This window comes from Protomyctophum bolini (assembly GCF_963924005.1).
Source record: "Protomyctophum bolini genome assembly, chromosome: 6".
Classification (NCBI taxonomy): Eukaryota; Metazoa; Chordata; class Actinopteri; order Myctophiformes; family Myctophidae; genus Protomyctophum; species Protomyctophum bolini.
The window spans coordinates 36,595,165-36,611,620 of record NC_137867.1 but is presented as its reverse complement, the minus strand read 5'-3'; the positions used below and the strand labels follow the sequence as shown (position 1 = coordinate 36,611,620).

General features: G+C 44.5%; 1 protein-coding gene across 1 annotated transcript in view; it reads left to right on the top strand.

Moving 5' to 3' along the window:
* The window catches only part of pitpnb (phosphatidylinositol transfer protein, beta), a 30,388-nt gene extending 16,207 nt beyond the window's left edge, over positions 1 to 14,181 (top strand). The window contains exons 7-10 of the mRNA XM_080765452.1: positions 1,836 to 1,913; positions 4,961 to 5,071; positions 6,522 to 6,644; positions 10,699 to 14,181. Of these exons, the coding sequence (XP_080621578.1) occupies positions 1,836 to 1,913; positions 4,961 to 5,071; positions 6,522 to 6,644; positions 10,699 to 10,746 (360 nt within the window). The 3' untranslated portion in view covers positions 10,747 to 14,181. The remainder of the gene's footprint in view (positions 1 to 1,835; positions 1,914 to 4,960; positions 5,072 to 6,521; positions 6,645 to 10,698) is intronic.
* The last annotated feature ends 2,275 nt before the right edge of the window (positions 14,182 to 16,456 follow it).

Genomic DNA, 16,456 nt, shown 5'->3' with positions numbered 1-16,456 from the left:
CTGTGTGTGTATATATATATATATATATATATATATATATATATATATATATATACACACAGCATTATAGAATGTATGGGTGGAGCGGTGTTGTCTGTTGGCACAGCTGTACTCGTCGCGCACGCATAAATACACACACATGTAATACACACAATTCTAGAGCCATTGCTTTTGCCTGTGAGCACTGAGCAGTCTCCAGTGGCTCAATTTGGGGGTTATTTTGGGGAAGCTGCAGAGAGGGTCATCTCACCTGCTGCTGTCGGCAGATGCTCCAAATGAGAGCTTGCATAGGCATCGCGTCACACACACATCCACACAAACATGTGCAAGCACATACGCACATGCACGGTCGTGAACTCGCTGCTATTCGTGCCATCATCGATTTTGACAGCAGGCTTTGGTTTCAGTCAGTCTTTTGAATTAAATTCTGTTGTTTTAGTCATATTTTAGTCATCTGAAATGTTTTGCCTTTAGATATTTTAGTTGACTAAATATCATAAGATTTTAGTCGACTATCTACAGTTGATTTAGTTGACCATCTACAGTTGATTTAGTTGACTAAAATGTATTTTGGTTTTGGTGGGCCTTGATCGGGTCGTAATGGCAGATTTTACACAATTTTACACTGCATGATGAATTAATTGATCTAGGAGCTTGTAGATCTGCTATTTTCAGCATGCAACCAAGCATAAAATGACTTGTCTACTGGATCTCTTCTCCACTATAGTCCCTCCGGTAACATTTTAGCAAGACACTGAACCGCTAATTGCTCCCGATTGGTGCCTTGCATGGTTTTCTCTGCCATCGGTGTATGGGTGAATGTAATGCTCAATCTATGTAAATTGCTTTCGATAAAAGCGCTATAGAAATGCACCATATTTCTTTTAGTCATAGTTTTAGTCGTCATGGCTTAACTTTTTTCCAGTGACAAAAGGTAGTCGACGAGCTTTTTTCGTCATGGCTTTAGTCGACGAAATGAACACAACCTGCTTACTGAGAATAATGAGGTTAGGGTAATCATTTCAGCAATTACAGCAACCCAGAGTCGAACGGCTACATATTCTGATATGCTAATATTTAGAACCAGAAATAAATCTCATTTCGGGCACACACCAGTAACTGAGATGCTGCTAACCAACAGCGGTGAAGTCATTACATGAGAAGGAAAAGCGGGCGGCACAGTTTGCCAAAACGTTGATAAAGAAATGGCATCTGAGAACATTTTATGGGTGTTCATTAATGGTATATTATAGGCATTGTACAGTATGAGTGTGTTCTCTTCAGCTCGGTGTGCAAATGGATGGAAACGAGTTGCAAGAAGAAATACGCTTCTAAATTTCATTCCACTTGGTCTGAGACCCTTTCTAACCCCTAATTCGTCCATAGTCTAGCCGCATGCGCACGCACGCGCACACACACACACACACACACACACACACACACACACACACACACGCCTCTCACAAGGTTTGCACTTTATATTTTTGTGTACGTATTAAATATAATCTGTACAGAAAATTAGTCTTTTGAACACTTTTTTTGTTAACATTTTGTGTTATGAGCTATGAATTGAAGTAATTAAAAATTTCACACCCTTGTATTTACAGTATTCCATATCAATTTGATATATAGTCTAGGATTATATGGAGATTAAGGTTGTGTGGGTAGCGCCAATGCTCTAAGTCTAAAAACACCTCATGTAACCTCACACTTGCTCTAAAGTCCCTCGGCAAAATCCTGACTCCAGCAGAATGTAAACGGTCTCTAATGCCAGTTATGCCACTTAACCAGTCGTGGGTGTTATTTTCTAACGGTGTAAACTGTTCTGTCTGTAGGACTACAAGCCGGATGAGGACCCCACCATTTTCAAGTCAGTCAAGACTGGCAGAGGACCCCTTGGCCCCAACTGGAAGGTAAGAGACTTGATTAGTTTAGATTAGATTTGGATGAGTTTATAAAAAAATACAAAATTCCCATCAAAATGCCCATTTACGACCTCACAGCGCTGTTAGGTTGTTGAAAAACCCATTTCTAGCCTATAATGCAATGCCTACAATGGGGAGAAAAGGTAAGTGGTTAAAGTTCGGGACACATTGGTTGCATAATTTGCCAGTAACGTAAGAAGTTTCATAAATAAATATCTGGCTCTACTCTTCTAAACCATGACTCGACGAGGGTGGCAAGAGGGCATAAGGGCAAGACATTAGGTTTGATCCTCGTGTGTGGCTGAGAAAATGGGGAGGTTATTGTTTTGGTAAAGTAATCCACATTATCAGCCATCATGAAGTTAAACATCATTTAATTCCTGGTCATTGTTACCAGTAACATGAAAGACAGAAGATAACGGCACGGCCCCCGTGTCTAAACTTCAGCTATCCACATAAAGTTATTATGTGTGCAGTATGCGAATGAAGACGCACAAATCACAATGTGATGTTCATCGGTGAAGCTGCACATCGTGTCCCAAGTGTGGTGACTGTCCATGTACAGTAAGCTGCCAGAATGTTTGGTACAATTCCATCCAGTCTACTTCCAACTCAGTCTAGACTAGAGACCATGTATGTACAGAATGTAAGGTATTATTATACACACAGAAAGGCATTAATTACACAGATATAACCAGAACTTCTCCTGAACATGTGTAACTAGTGGGTACAGATGTTCATAATTTAAACGGGAGGGACATACAGCAATAAGTACATAAATTCAATGATGGGTGCAGTTTTTCTAGGCCAGACATCGTAGCACAGCAAAATAAATGTTTGCATAACAGCAGGCATTGTGTGTGTGTGCGTGTGTGTGTGTGTGTGCACTGCTGGCTATAGGCTGTGCTTGACTGGAGGGTAAGTTGAGGAAAGAGCAGGCCTGGATGAGGCTCAGTGGCGAAGCTGCAGGCTGCGGTTTGATGAAGACAAATCACCTCCTTCCCAGCTCTAATTGGCCGTAATAGAAATGGCGAGTCATCAGGTCAGATTAGAGCTCTTTCTTTCGGTCTGAGCTCGGCCCACCACCTCCTCCTCAGACACGGCCCCGCTTTTTCTGCAAGTGACGGGAGTGAAAAATGAGAGGATGTAGGAGGGGAGGATAAGAGAGGATAGGGGCTGTCACGGTGTTACGGATTTAAGTTGACGATTAATTGTCTCACAAATTATTGCGATTAGCGATTTAATTGTGTTTTTGGCATTGAACATTAGAACATATGAATAAAGAACACATTTCTGTTTGCCTGGAAATCAAAAAATGCACAGGGCAGATTTGACAAATAAATGAAATATAAGAAGAAGTTACTGATAGGAGAGGACAATAGCATCTCGCGGGCACAAATTCTGAATTTAACATTGTTAGACTCTGAGTGATGTAGCTATGATTAAAACTTTTGTTATTGAAGCCACCCCCCACCCCTCCGCTCCTTGCAGCTTCATAAGTGGGTCTCGGTTGATGTCGGAGCACAGAGTACTTCCACCCTACAGCAGAGCCCTCCTAGTTCACCATGACAAAGTTTCCTTTACTTCCAAGCTCTATTCTCGGAACAAAGGCAGCCCCCCCCCCCACGCCCAAAAACCCCAGCTTTTAAAAAGTAGGAATAAAGCAGTGCAACTTTTTGTTTTTTTGTGTGTTTTTTAATTAGATCACCATCCAGTCTGCTGTGGACACAGAAAAATACATGTTTTTGAAAAGGTGGAGAGAAAAAAGTGGTTAAGTGACAACCAGAGTCACAATTTGTGCCAGCTTCTCAGAACAGCAGTACAGCTCTTGTCTATCTCTGCATGCACACATGCTTGCATATCGGCACCCTTTGTGTTTCTGAAAACTCCTGCTCCTTTGAGCGGGGCGCACAGAGAGAGAGGGGAGAAGAAATGTCACCGCAAGTGTTTTGATGTGGAATCCGTTTTATGTGAAGTTCCCCTTTTAGCGATGACAACTTTTCTAAACCCACCGCAAATTTTAGAAATATTTCACATTCCCCTCCTCTCTCTCTCTCTCTCTCTCTCTCTCTCCACTCCTCCTTCCTCTCACTCTCCTCCCAAGATCACAGCATCAAACAGCAGTGGGATGCATATATAGGGGCCGATTGGGACGGGGGTCTGTGGCATTTTCTCCAGGAATGCTGAGCCAAAAATGAAGTGATTAATTAAACCGGGTTTTCTCTCCGAGGGAGTGTGTGTGTGTGTGTGTGTGTGTGTGTGTGTGTGGTGCGGGAGGGCAAGCAGGTCCCGGGTGTTAATAATGTAGCCAGCTTTGCAGCAGCACCCTTATCGCTGTGTGAGCCGCGTTTTATCTGGCTCAACGGAGGCCACAAAGGCAGGCTGTCTGGGACGGTGTCGCTGACTGTCAGGGCGGAGGCAGAGAAATGGTCCCCCTTCATCTGGAGTTGAGCCACTTTGCTCGGCTCTCCCCACCCACCCACCCACCCACCCACCTACCTCTCCTCTCCTCCCTCTTTTCTTCTTCACAGGGAAGCAAGAGTACAGATGAATGTAGAAAGTTTGTTGTTAGATTAGTCACTTTGATCTCCATATCCTGAAAATCCTCCATGCTGATCATTATTTCAGCAAGCTCCTCCACACCCATAAAGCATTACGCATTCATGCCGTTTTGGATTTGGATACAGCTGAGATTAATCCACATTAATTTCCTCGTCACGGGCGCGTTTCTTTTTTTTACGTTACAAAGTTGTGCTTCAACACTTTGTTGCTATATCTGTGACATTAACCAATTAAGCCCTATTGTATACTTTCGTTAGACGGAAATAGCAGATCTACAAGCTCACAACATGTGTGTAGATCTGCTATTTTCGTATATTATAAATGTATATAAAATATATAGAATCATAAAGACATGGAATTATAATGACATGCCAAAAATATGAACACCAAGGTGAAAGTGGTTCATTTATATTGCATTTTTTTTTAAGTGTCGTGGGTGTTTTGACCGGGTGGTCGTTGCTTTTCCCCAACAGAAGGAGCTGGTCAGTAAGACTGAATGTCCAAGGATGTGTGCCTACAAACTAGTCACGGTCAAGTTCAAGTGGTGGGGCCTGCAGACCAAGGTGGAGAACTTCATACAAAAGGTCAGGACACACACACAGAGCAACACAATGCTGCCTCATCAAAGTTGGTATGGTGACTTCATACATTGTCAGATTCTAATCAATGATGGAAACGAACGGGTTTGAGGATCCAATGGAGTTGAAGGTTCCGTCGGAAGCGCTTTTTAAAAATACTTTTCATTGGTTCAATATTTGTAAATCCCACACAGACGTAAAGGGTGTTCAAATAGCACTAATTTATTAAAAATAAATAAAAAGGTTGAAAAAATGGCGATGGCTGGTTTCGTTAGAAACTTTGTTTCTTCACTAGTCCGATCCAGAAGAACACAGTTTGCCGGCCACTGCTACAGAGCTGACAATGGCCCGGTTTCTCAAAGGACATGCTGCACATGCTCAGTTGTTCCTCTAGGCCGCACACAGAAGCCTGTGAACATAGACATTCCATGCATAGATGTGCCACGCAATGGTAGGCCTCAGGCTTGAGGCCTGGTATGGTAGTACCAGGTATTAATATTTGGACAGCTGACAGTAGGCTCTCTTTACTTGTTGTCTATATATATATATATATATATATATATATATATATATATATATATATACATACACACACACACACACACACACACACACACACACGCATTCATGCTTCTGCCAACACTCCCTTTTGGTCAACAAAAAACATACCAGGCCTAAGGGCTGAGGCCTGGTATGGTAGGCCTCTGTATGTGTGTATTCAAGTTTATTGGTCATTTAAAATAAACACACCTTATACAATGTATTCGGTTTTTTGTTGACCAAAAGGGAGTGTTTGCAGAAGCCTCCGCTTATAATGCCTGCCCTTTTAATATTCAAAAAAGCTATAAAGTATGAAAATGCAATAGAAAAAAAAGAACAAACGAAACAAAAACATACGGAAAAGGACAAAAAACTAAAGAAAATAATAATAAACGCAAAAGAAGGAGGAAGGAAGTATTTTGGTTATTCTTTTATGATATCAATCCACTTTATAATTGTGTATCATATTGTTTTTAAGAGTATGTATATGAGGCCTACCATTGCGTGGCACATCTATGCACGGAATGTCTTTATTCACAGGCTGGCAGACTGGCCTAGAGGAACAACTGAGCATGTTCAGCACCACTTCTTACACCATGGAAGAAGTGTAAGAAGTGTCCTTTTGAGAAACCGGGCCAATGAGTTTATATCTTCGCTTCTTCTCTGGAGTCGTGCCTCAAAGCAGACCAGAGGTAGAAAACCTCCCTGATGTCATCGCTAGTGACACATGCATCAGTAAGCAGGAACTGGGGATGGCAATGAAAGACCGGAAAGTCTGGCGTGGCAAATTGAGATGATGATGAGAACCTTTGTGTTCAAGGTTGACGTCTGCATCGAATTGCAGTACGTTTTGTTTTACTCCCGCCATAGTTCAGCTTGGTCTTGTTCTCGTTCGTGGTGTCTGTCTGTCATTCAGCAAGAGAAGAGGATCTTCACCAACTTCCACCGCCAGCTCTTCTGTTGGATCGACAGCTGGGTGGAGCTGACCATGGAGGACATCAGGCGAATGGAGGCGGAGACGCAACGAGAACTAGAGGAGGTCAGTACTGTATGTCCGCTGTTGACCAAACAGCCACAACAACAACAACAACGCAACACATACTGTATGAACCTCCATTCTGTTTTTCCTGTACCAATAAAAAGAGACTTATTGAACAACTGTCAACATTTGTAGTTGGCCATAATGTCCAGGAGTTATTATTGTTAAATCTGTACTTTGATAAATTGGCTTCTCTCCCCCTAAACCTTTACATTTTTGGCTAACTACAACATAATATGTTAGCTACAAGATGATATTATTAACCAACCGAAAGCTTTCTCCTAGCAACAGATGAAACAGATTGAATTTACCAGCAGAATGATTTCATATGTCTGTAGAAGATGCTGAGGGCCTGACCTGTAAAGCAAAGAATTATTCAGTCAATGGTTAAAAGTTCCTAACCATCCTTCAAGTTTATATGTTCACTCTCTCCGCTACCTCTCCCTTTTTCAATGTATTTATTTTATTTGGGGTTGTTTTACCATCTAATTAAAATCATGGGGTTTTATTTTTATGTACAAATTAAATCACAGTTTCTCATTTGCTGATCTTGGGCAGCTAATCACATTGATCTCTATTACACAAATTCTATTACTTCTTTTGTCCTCTGTGGCGTCCTGAATGGAAACGTTGTGGGATATCAGAGAGAGGACGAGTACACTACAGGATATTACATTTTGAGACCAGTTACATTCTTATTCAGGAATAAGCTGTTAAAGTTGACATGGCATTTCCGGCGGTCCCCAGCCAAAAACGTTGAGAACCCCTGCCTTATTGGATCAAATTGGTATAGGATTGCCGTCAGAATCTAGAGCTTTAACTTTAAAAAAAAACCCCACAAAAAAACACTATCATCTTCATGATTGAATTGATTGAATTGACAGAATATTGTATTGACGGTTACAAAAGTACAGCAGTACATACTGTAGTTTGAAACTACATCCATCTCTCTAATCTCTCCCATTGTGTACTAACATTGCTGACCCTGAGGGAGCTATTGTATGGCGGTGGAATAGTTCAATCCTATCATTTGCTGCCTGCTCCCTCCAGCCAGTCTTATCATCTCCCCATTAACGACACTAACCCTAGCATTCATATTCTGGGTCAAACATGACAGAAAATAACAGATCTGGGGGTGAGCGGTTAAGGCACGCACCACATGGGCCTTTATACCGTGACAGCATGTCCCGGGTTCCATTCGCGACTCTCTTCCCCCCCCCCCGTTTCCTGTCTCCCTTCACTGTACTAAAGGCCAAAAAGACCCCAAATAAATCTTAAACAGGGCTATTTTTGGGGCCAAGAGATTTGGTGTAGACCTTAGTATGGATCCCTGGGAGACTCCTCAACGAAGTACTGTATGGAAGTGGTTAAGACTCCCTACCTTAGAGTATACAGTATATTAATAGAGACTGCACCCGGTGGAAACCCTGAGGCGAAATGGACATAGTGGCCGAATTTGGTATTGCAGCTCGAGCCAGTGCTGGGCTCGTTGACTATCATTGGGCACGTTCATGTTATTGGGCCCATGACACACGAACGCTATGTTTCATACGTGATCGCGCGCAAATGGCGCAATGATAGTCAACGGTCAGCACGTTCATGTTGTTGGGGCAATCCATCCCAGAATGCACTCTGTTCCTACCCGGAAGGAGGAGTGAAATCGCCTCATGCGCTTTTGAGCTACTTGATGCAAGTGGATGGGAGGAGAAGTCCGGTGCCGTCTCTATTAATATATACTCTAAGTCTAAGCTCCCTACAGCAGGGGTCTTCAAAGTTTTTCAAACCAAGGACCCCTTCCATCCCAATGACATTTTGCAATACATCCCAGCCATTTTATTTCATCCTAAAATAAAAAAACAAAACCTTTTGTAACACTACCTTAGCTGTATTATTACTTTGAGCTCACACCTAATCACCATTCTACACATCCTGGACATTTTAAAATATTTCCAGGGGAACCCTACCCTGCGCAGGTGGGGAGACCTGTAACTTCACCCCTCCTCCGCTCTGTGATTTTGCATCTAGATGCGTAAGAAGGGCACTGTACGAGGCACGAAGGCTGCAGAAGACTAGCCGAGCCAGGTGTAGGGCTCAGGGAGGCTGTGTAAGTCTGATGGCTGCTAGAGGCCATCTTCCTCGTCTCTCTCGGTTCTCTGTGTGTTCTGCATGGCTATGCTGCTTTCACGCCATACTGTGGTGTTGAGAAAGGGGTTTGTGGTCACTGTTTGAGTTGTGTGTGTGTGTGTGTGTGTAGAATGTGTGTGTGTGCACATTTAACTCCATAGTTCAGTCTGAATTAGTTAATAATCAATAACACCAGATCTCAGAGAAATATGAAGCATTTACCAGGTCGTTAAGTGTTTTTGCTGACCTAGAGAATTGCTCCCTGCCGTTGTGTGTGTGTGTGTGTGTGTGTGTGTGTGTGTGCACGCACACACAAGCTTACTCACACTCCATTTGTGTGTATCCAGACATCTGTGCAGACTGTTCTCAGAATCGGCTGTCGTTCCTTCTTTTAAGAGGACTATGAGGTGGCGGTCAGTCAAAAAACATCCAAAGAAAAGCCTACGCAGGCCCTGCACCTATACGGTCCAAAGAATCACCATAGAAAACCCATTAAAAACACTATGTGCTGGCAGCACAGGCTCTCATTTCTGTGTATCACATTCTCTGTAAGGCCACTGGTTCCCTTTTGGCCGTGCTCTAAATATCAGCCAGAGAGCTTTTGGCCGTACAAGGAGAAAAAGGGAGGAATCCGGGCTGGACTGGCCAAAGTGGGCCAGGATCAAACATTCCTGGCCCACTACCAACATGGAGCGTTTTGTGCTTCGCCTCCAATCCCCCCCCCCCAAACATCTCGCCCCAAACCCGGCATGTGTTTCCCATTTTCCCCATGGAGCGCGTAAACAGGCGGGCGCATCAAAGAGGGCCTGCGGTTGCGATGAGAGCTCGGCCTCTGAGCCTCTGCGCTGCATGGGGCGGTCAGCCGGGTCGCACTAGGCCTATATAAGACCGCATAGCGTTAAAGAATCCCGAGACGGCCGGCCGCGACTGACCACCACCACTCACCCCAAATCCGCTGGGCTTTCTTTATTTAAAAACTACAAACCTCCCGAACGTCCGTCGCTCCACCTTAGAGCTGAACTGAGGAGGCAGAGTTTTATGTTGAGCTTACAACAGTCTACAACTGAGATGTCGAGCCTCGGCTTGACGTCTGTCTTCGTAGGATCCTCTTCGGGTTAATGTGTGGTGATATTGCACTGGGTGAGTAATGCCTGAGTTATATACTTGGTCGCGTGCGAGCGTCGCACGCTAAAATGGCACAACTACAAGGTCACAACGCGTCACAGAAAACACCCACGTGCAACCAAGTATGAAAAAAAAAATCAAGGCTTAGGAACACCACGTCCTGCAGAGACTACGCACTAACAGTTCTGTCTGCTTCTGTGCTAACATCGACTGGGTGGTGGTGAGGGATGGAGGGGAAAAGAGAGAGAGAGGGGGGGTCTTCAAGATGGCTCCCTCTCCCTCATTAACATACAAATGGAATTCTGCAGTTGAAAAGGAGTCTGTGCTGTGATTGAGAGGGACGGAGGGAGGGAAGAATGGATGGAGAGGTGGTAGGATGAATCCTTGCACCATTTCATCAGATCTGTCTTATTCCTCTGTTTAAGGCCACCGTTTGCCTGAACTGTTCGATTAAGGTGCTTCGGCTATCAGATTCAGCCACTAATTGACTTTCCAAAGCCATCAGCCTCAGGGTGGTGGAATCTGAAATTGATGCTTTTATCTACCCCAGGAAAACAAACAAGGAGCTCAATAAGTCTGATAATGAAAAAAATATAGAGAGAGATTTTGGTCTTTTTCTATGTTTGTGGTGAATTAGATTTGAACGATGAGTATAAACCTCGGCTCCCATTCACAGTCACTAGCAACCATTCGTGCAGAATTCCACTTGTTGATGCATGCATCGCCACAAACCTGCCCTCACTTGTTTAGCAGTGGCACAGTGAGCGCTAATGGCTGTTTATTCGCCTCTGTTCTCCTTCCACAGCTTCGCCAACAGGGCCAAGTACGAGGAACCACTGCCGCCGATGAGTGACGAAAATGGACATGGATTTTAAATAAACGACGAAATACTACAACCGTGATGAAGACTGCGAAGAGGGATGCTCCCTAGGGTGCACTACCTTCACCTTTAACCAGTTCAGGCCATGGAGGGGCGAGGGTTCTGTTACCGATGATCGATCAGTAGAATGGATCCCTGCCCTGCACCCAATCATAGACATTCTATCCACAGAGGAATTGATTTCTAGAACACGACCCGATCTTTAGCTGATAAAAGGCTCCAGTTAATTTTATCTCCTGGGCTGGGAGGAGTGGCCAGCTATCGGCTTATTGCCTCGTTTTTGGCAAACCTATAGCCCTCTGGATAGGTATGAAGAGGAGCTACCACTTCCAATAGAGATGAATATTTTATGAAGCAATCTAAATTGGCGCAATTTCCACAACGGCAGGTGTTGGACCAAGTACTTTGTGTCATTCTGAGAGGACACATCCTCCATAGTCTTTTGCCATATTTGATTTATTGTGTTTTATTTTTATTTTTCCTCCTTTCGTGTTAATGTCGTCTCTGAAACATTCCTCTCAAGACGGTGACCTCCCTGATCTCTCCCCTTGTCTTTTAGCTGTACATACTGTAGCTCAACGGTTTGCATTTCCTGGCACAGATCTCTGTGTTGCTCATATTCGTGTCCCTTCCTGCCGCAGCCTTCATTAAGAGATTACCTCCAACCTCCCCCCCCACACACACACACACACACACACCAACCCAACGTGTCTTATTAACATCGACAATCTTGTCCGAACAGGTATTCACTCTCCAGCAAACTTCTAAATTGAACACACACACACACACACACACACACACACACACACATGACACACATAAGCGCAAACTAGTGAATTCATGCATACATACATGAATACACACGCATGCACTCACACAGGTGTGGATGCCTTTGCAGTGACTGATCTCTTGAAAGCTGGAGCTGGGCAGATCCATGCAGGCTCGGTTCAGCTGAAGGAAGACACTTTGGGAGTGTTTACTGCTCTTGCCATTTTTTTCTCCCCTGTAACAGTCCCTATTATACACACACACACACACACACACACACACAGTTCTCGCCGCCCCTAACGGAAGTCCCCAGAGAAAAAACGCACTGAAAAATAGCCACAGATGGTGCTACGCCCCCTCCAGCCTCTTGTCATGAGCTGCATACACCCCCCCCCCCCCCCCCCCCCCCCCCCAGAGCCATGCCTTACTTCACTGGTTCTCTGAGGTTCAGTGTTCATGTGTGTATTTTTCTGTTGCGTAGTCCTTCCTTAGCGGAGCTGACGGGTAGACGATGTATCCACGCGTGTGCTGCATGCTGGGTCTGTTTACAGAGATGTAGCAGCCTTATACCCGCTTTGCACCCAGTCAACATCAGCACCAACATGCTGCTCGCACGCCTTTCCTTTGCCTGGGAACCCTTCTCTTCTGCTCTGCCACCTCTGCAGCCAGCCAGCCAGCCAACGCTCTAGTGACCTCCCTCGTTTCACATTGGGGCCAAGTCCCTGCCTCTAAGGGTTGACACCGACGTTGCGGCGCCCACCTATATGTACAGTACATGTCAGACCTTAAGCACGAGGAGAAGTCTGAGAAGTGTGTGGTGGCTGCTTTTTTCTTATCTTTGCCCTCCTCACACGAACCCGAGCATCCGTCTTCAGGGCATGTCATAATGGGCAAACACTCAGTGAAAATAGCAGACCTATAAGGTTGTGGGGCTATTTTTAGGCTATTGACGTACATTGAAGTATATAGGGTGTAAGTGGTTATGGGTGTAGGAGTACAGATATATATTTTTTACCTTCCTATTGGCCGATGCTTTCCCTGATATCTCTTATGTTGCATCACTTAAGCTGTCAGTGATTCTAATGAGAATAAACTGGTAGCTGGGAAAGTTAGTGGACTGTTTCTGCTACAGAGGAGTCTGTACTGTACTTGTTCCAGTTCAGCCTTAAACCAGGGATTTTTAAGTACACACGCACACACACACACACACACACACACACACACACACGCACGCGCAGACACACCCATAGACACAATGCCATATTACTAAAGCTCTGTCGACTTCCCAGTTTGAGAATGTTCATTTTTCTAGGCTCTGAATTGCTGTGGCACTGGAATAACTTGTTCCATACAATCATTGCCTTCATCCTGACACCTTAATGCTTCTGCCCTTTTGGTGTGCTCAAGTTTCTGTTTGTACGGGTGTGCATGTCTGTTGAATTGATTAGATTAGATAGATATACATTATTGATCTCCAAAGGGGAAATTCATAATGTCACCAGCGCATCTTTCTCGAGACAAACGAGAAAATAAGTCAAACAAACATACGGGGCAGCCACCATCAGAAGCCCACCATTGTGCTACTAGAATGGGGTCTTGTTTAAGATCATGATTCAACCTCAGTGTTTTTGTTTTGTTTAGTTTTTTTAATATACAACACTTACAGATGCAACAGGATATTTTTGAGGAGATAAGATTGGTAATATTTTTATATTTTCCGAACCTGATCGGGGGCGTGTGTACGTGAAAACTTCCCCATAAAAGGCGTGATTGTGACTTGCCAATTATTTCACGAGTGGATCTCAGATGTGGTTCGTTTACATGTATTCAGCACTTGTCTTACACCTGTGAATGATACTCTAAGGCAGGTTTTGGGGGCAAGGTTTATGGGTATAACGTCTCCCATTGCTCTCTCTGGACAGTGTATTTGTGTCTGTGATGGGACAATGCTGAGGCAAGAATGCGGATACCGCTTCCCATCTGCTGACCAACAAAGCGTTAAGCCCGAGCTATACTTAGTTCGTAGCTTGTAGATCGTCGGTTTTCGGTGTGCTACGCCCACGCTCGGCTAAGTGCTCGAGCTTAACCTCGTGTATCACTGCCTTTAACTGTAACATTCTTTCCATGGGCAAAATGGCAATAGTCTCATCACACAGGGGTAATATGTTGTAATATGTGGTCTGTAAACTATATGAGAGGACAAATAAAGCCTTTTGAACTGTAACTGTATTGCGCTATGATGCATACCTCTCAAAGAGATAATTTTATGTGTGAGACAAGGCAACTGGTCTTTAGTGTGATTTCGTGATTACCCCCGGTGTCTATTAAATATTTAAAAAAAACTCGGTGGCAAAACAACTCTGCATTAATCAATGGTTTACCATCTTTCAAGGCAATGTTGTGGTAGAGGGAATCTTCACAGGAAATAAATGATCTAATTATGATTTATGAAATCGACAACTGCTTAATGTCTAAAAAGGTTTGCTTTTAAATGTTTCTGATCATCTTATGGAATTCAGGGGACATGGTAGTGAATGTATAATGTCGTGCCTTTTCTCTCTGTAGATTTTTCTTTTTTTGTGCCATAAAGTCTACACAATGTATCTAAATATCAAATAAATTTCACCTCAAAACTGTTAATTGATTATTTCCTTCCCCCTATTATCTATTTACAATTTAGTTGTTATGCCAACTCCCTCACACAGTGGCCATTTCGCTCTCACGGTCATATTTGTGAGTTGGGGTGGCACTGTGTGAATAATGGTCAATTCATCCATGTTCTGTAGTCCCTGTCGCAGAGAACGGGCCATGCACAGCATCCATTTGGAAAGAACTTCCTACTTCCGGGCACCTTTCCTACGTTCTTCACAGGTGTTACCAATGATACTAATTAAGGCACTGTTCCATTTAGTGTACAGTGGTTCTCAAACTTCCATTTCAATGACTCTCATAACTCTTGAGATTACACTTGAGTTGGGTTCCACAGGCCCATGTGGAACCCACTCAAGGACACTTTGAGACCCACTGTTGTAGCAGAGTGTTTCCAGTTGGCCAACATGCACAATAGCAGCACCCTGACTCTTTGACCAGAATGGAACAGAGCCTTGATTCGAATCATGTGTAACACATGGAAGTGAAGGAAGCATAGGGAAGGGGCCCTGAAGTAGGAAGTGTTATTCTGTGTGCACTGTGCAAGGCCTGTCCAAGCTCGATGCACCATGGAGGAATTAGCCCTGTGCCACCCGGGCGGCCTTCAAACTGTTAATTGATTATTAATTTGCTGTTGACTACTTGCATTAAAAATGTATGTCTGTTTGAGCAACTAGACAAGCCTAGCTGTCCTCACACCAATGGACCCCTTGATGGGCTGGATGAAGAAGCGTGTCATCAAAGCCCCTTTTCTCCTTTCAAGACCTGGGTAAGACCTGTTCAAACGCCTACTGGTGGCATCAGGAGGCCAGTGGGTGACCGTATTTCACTTAAAGATGGTGATGGTGTTGGCTAATGTGTACCAAAAAAAGTCTACAAATCAGTCAATTCTACACACGATGTGGGCATTGTTAGTTAACTTGTATCCATGAATTGTCTTGAACTATGATTGGTGTTTTTTTTGGCCAGGAGCTGAGGGCTGAGAAGGGGTTCGTGTAAAATGTGCATCAGATAAGAGAAACATTCCTTGTGAGAACCTGCGTACATGTGGCCCAAGTCTGTCCGTCCTCCGGGTCAGTAGTGTTGCAAAACAACAGCGGAATCAGTGTTAAAGAGCAGGAAGAACAGCCAGTCTGCCGGCTGAGATATCCGCTGTTTTATTGTTTGTGTAGACTGGTCACATGTGCCTGCTGTGAGGAAACAAGTCATATCTGCCCCAGAGCAGGCAAATAATGCCGTTTCTAAAAGGGGAGATGGGCAGAGTCGCCCACACACCTCCTGTTAGGAGACAGCTCACACCAAGCATGCATGCATCCATCCATCCTCTGCAAAGAAGATGAAGCGACGTGTCACGAGTGAGCCCTTGTAGTTTAAATAAATGAGAGAACAGCTGAGTAGAAGTAATGAATCTCCAAGGGAGGCTCAAGACTTGCCACAGCAGGACACCCAAACGTCTTGCTGAAAAATAATTTGGCTGATAAAATGCTTTGATACCCAGCAGAAAACGGGCTTAGCTCATCAACCACTGTTACGGCTTTCTTAAATGGGTCATAACAGAATTTGTATTCCGCACACCAACGCGATGTAACAAAGCTGGACAGCTGTGCAGCATTGCATCACGTGACTGGAGTTGCATATGAGATGAGAGTTTAGGTGACGGCCTCTGGTGGGGCCGGTGCAGGAAGCGACGGTGTGAACCTATAAGAATAACTAGTGTATGGGTCCCCACATGCCCTGTACGTGTGACCCTCTTGGGGCCGGATTTGCACCAGGGCCACAGGTCCTCTGAGGGGGATGGAAAGTTATTTTCGGTCTCCGCTCGATGGCAGTGATGTCAGAGTGCTTCCTCGTCTTCCGAGCCCGGGTCGAGTCGAGCCCCAGAGATTCTCCTAGGCCCTTCCTGTTGTTCTGGCGAGAGGTGTGGACCCGGCACAGACTGGGGAAGCGGGGGCTCTCTGCTGCAGCCCTCCCCACAACACAATGCCGTTCCTCTGGATGACAGATGCTGCTTAACCCCCTCTGACCCTGGCAGCTAGGATGGTCCGGCTGAGTGACAGGCCCATGGAAGAGACACAGACCGCTCTGCTTCCACACGGTTGTACACCCGCCCACCGTGGTAATATGTCTATCTGAGGAAGAGCTGTGTTTAACGCAATGAATTAAGGGGTAGAGAGAGGAGGGACACTCACTTCTGCTATCTTGTCCTTTTGAGCAAAATATGGAGATAAATTGACCACTAAATCACAATAGAACAGAGTGGTATTGT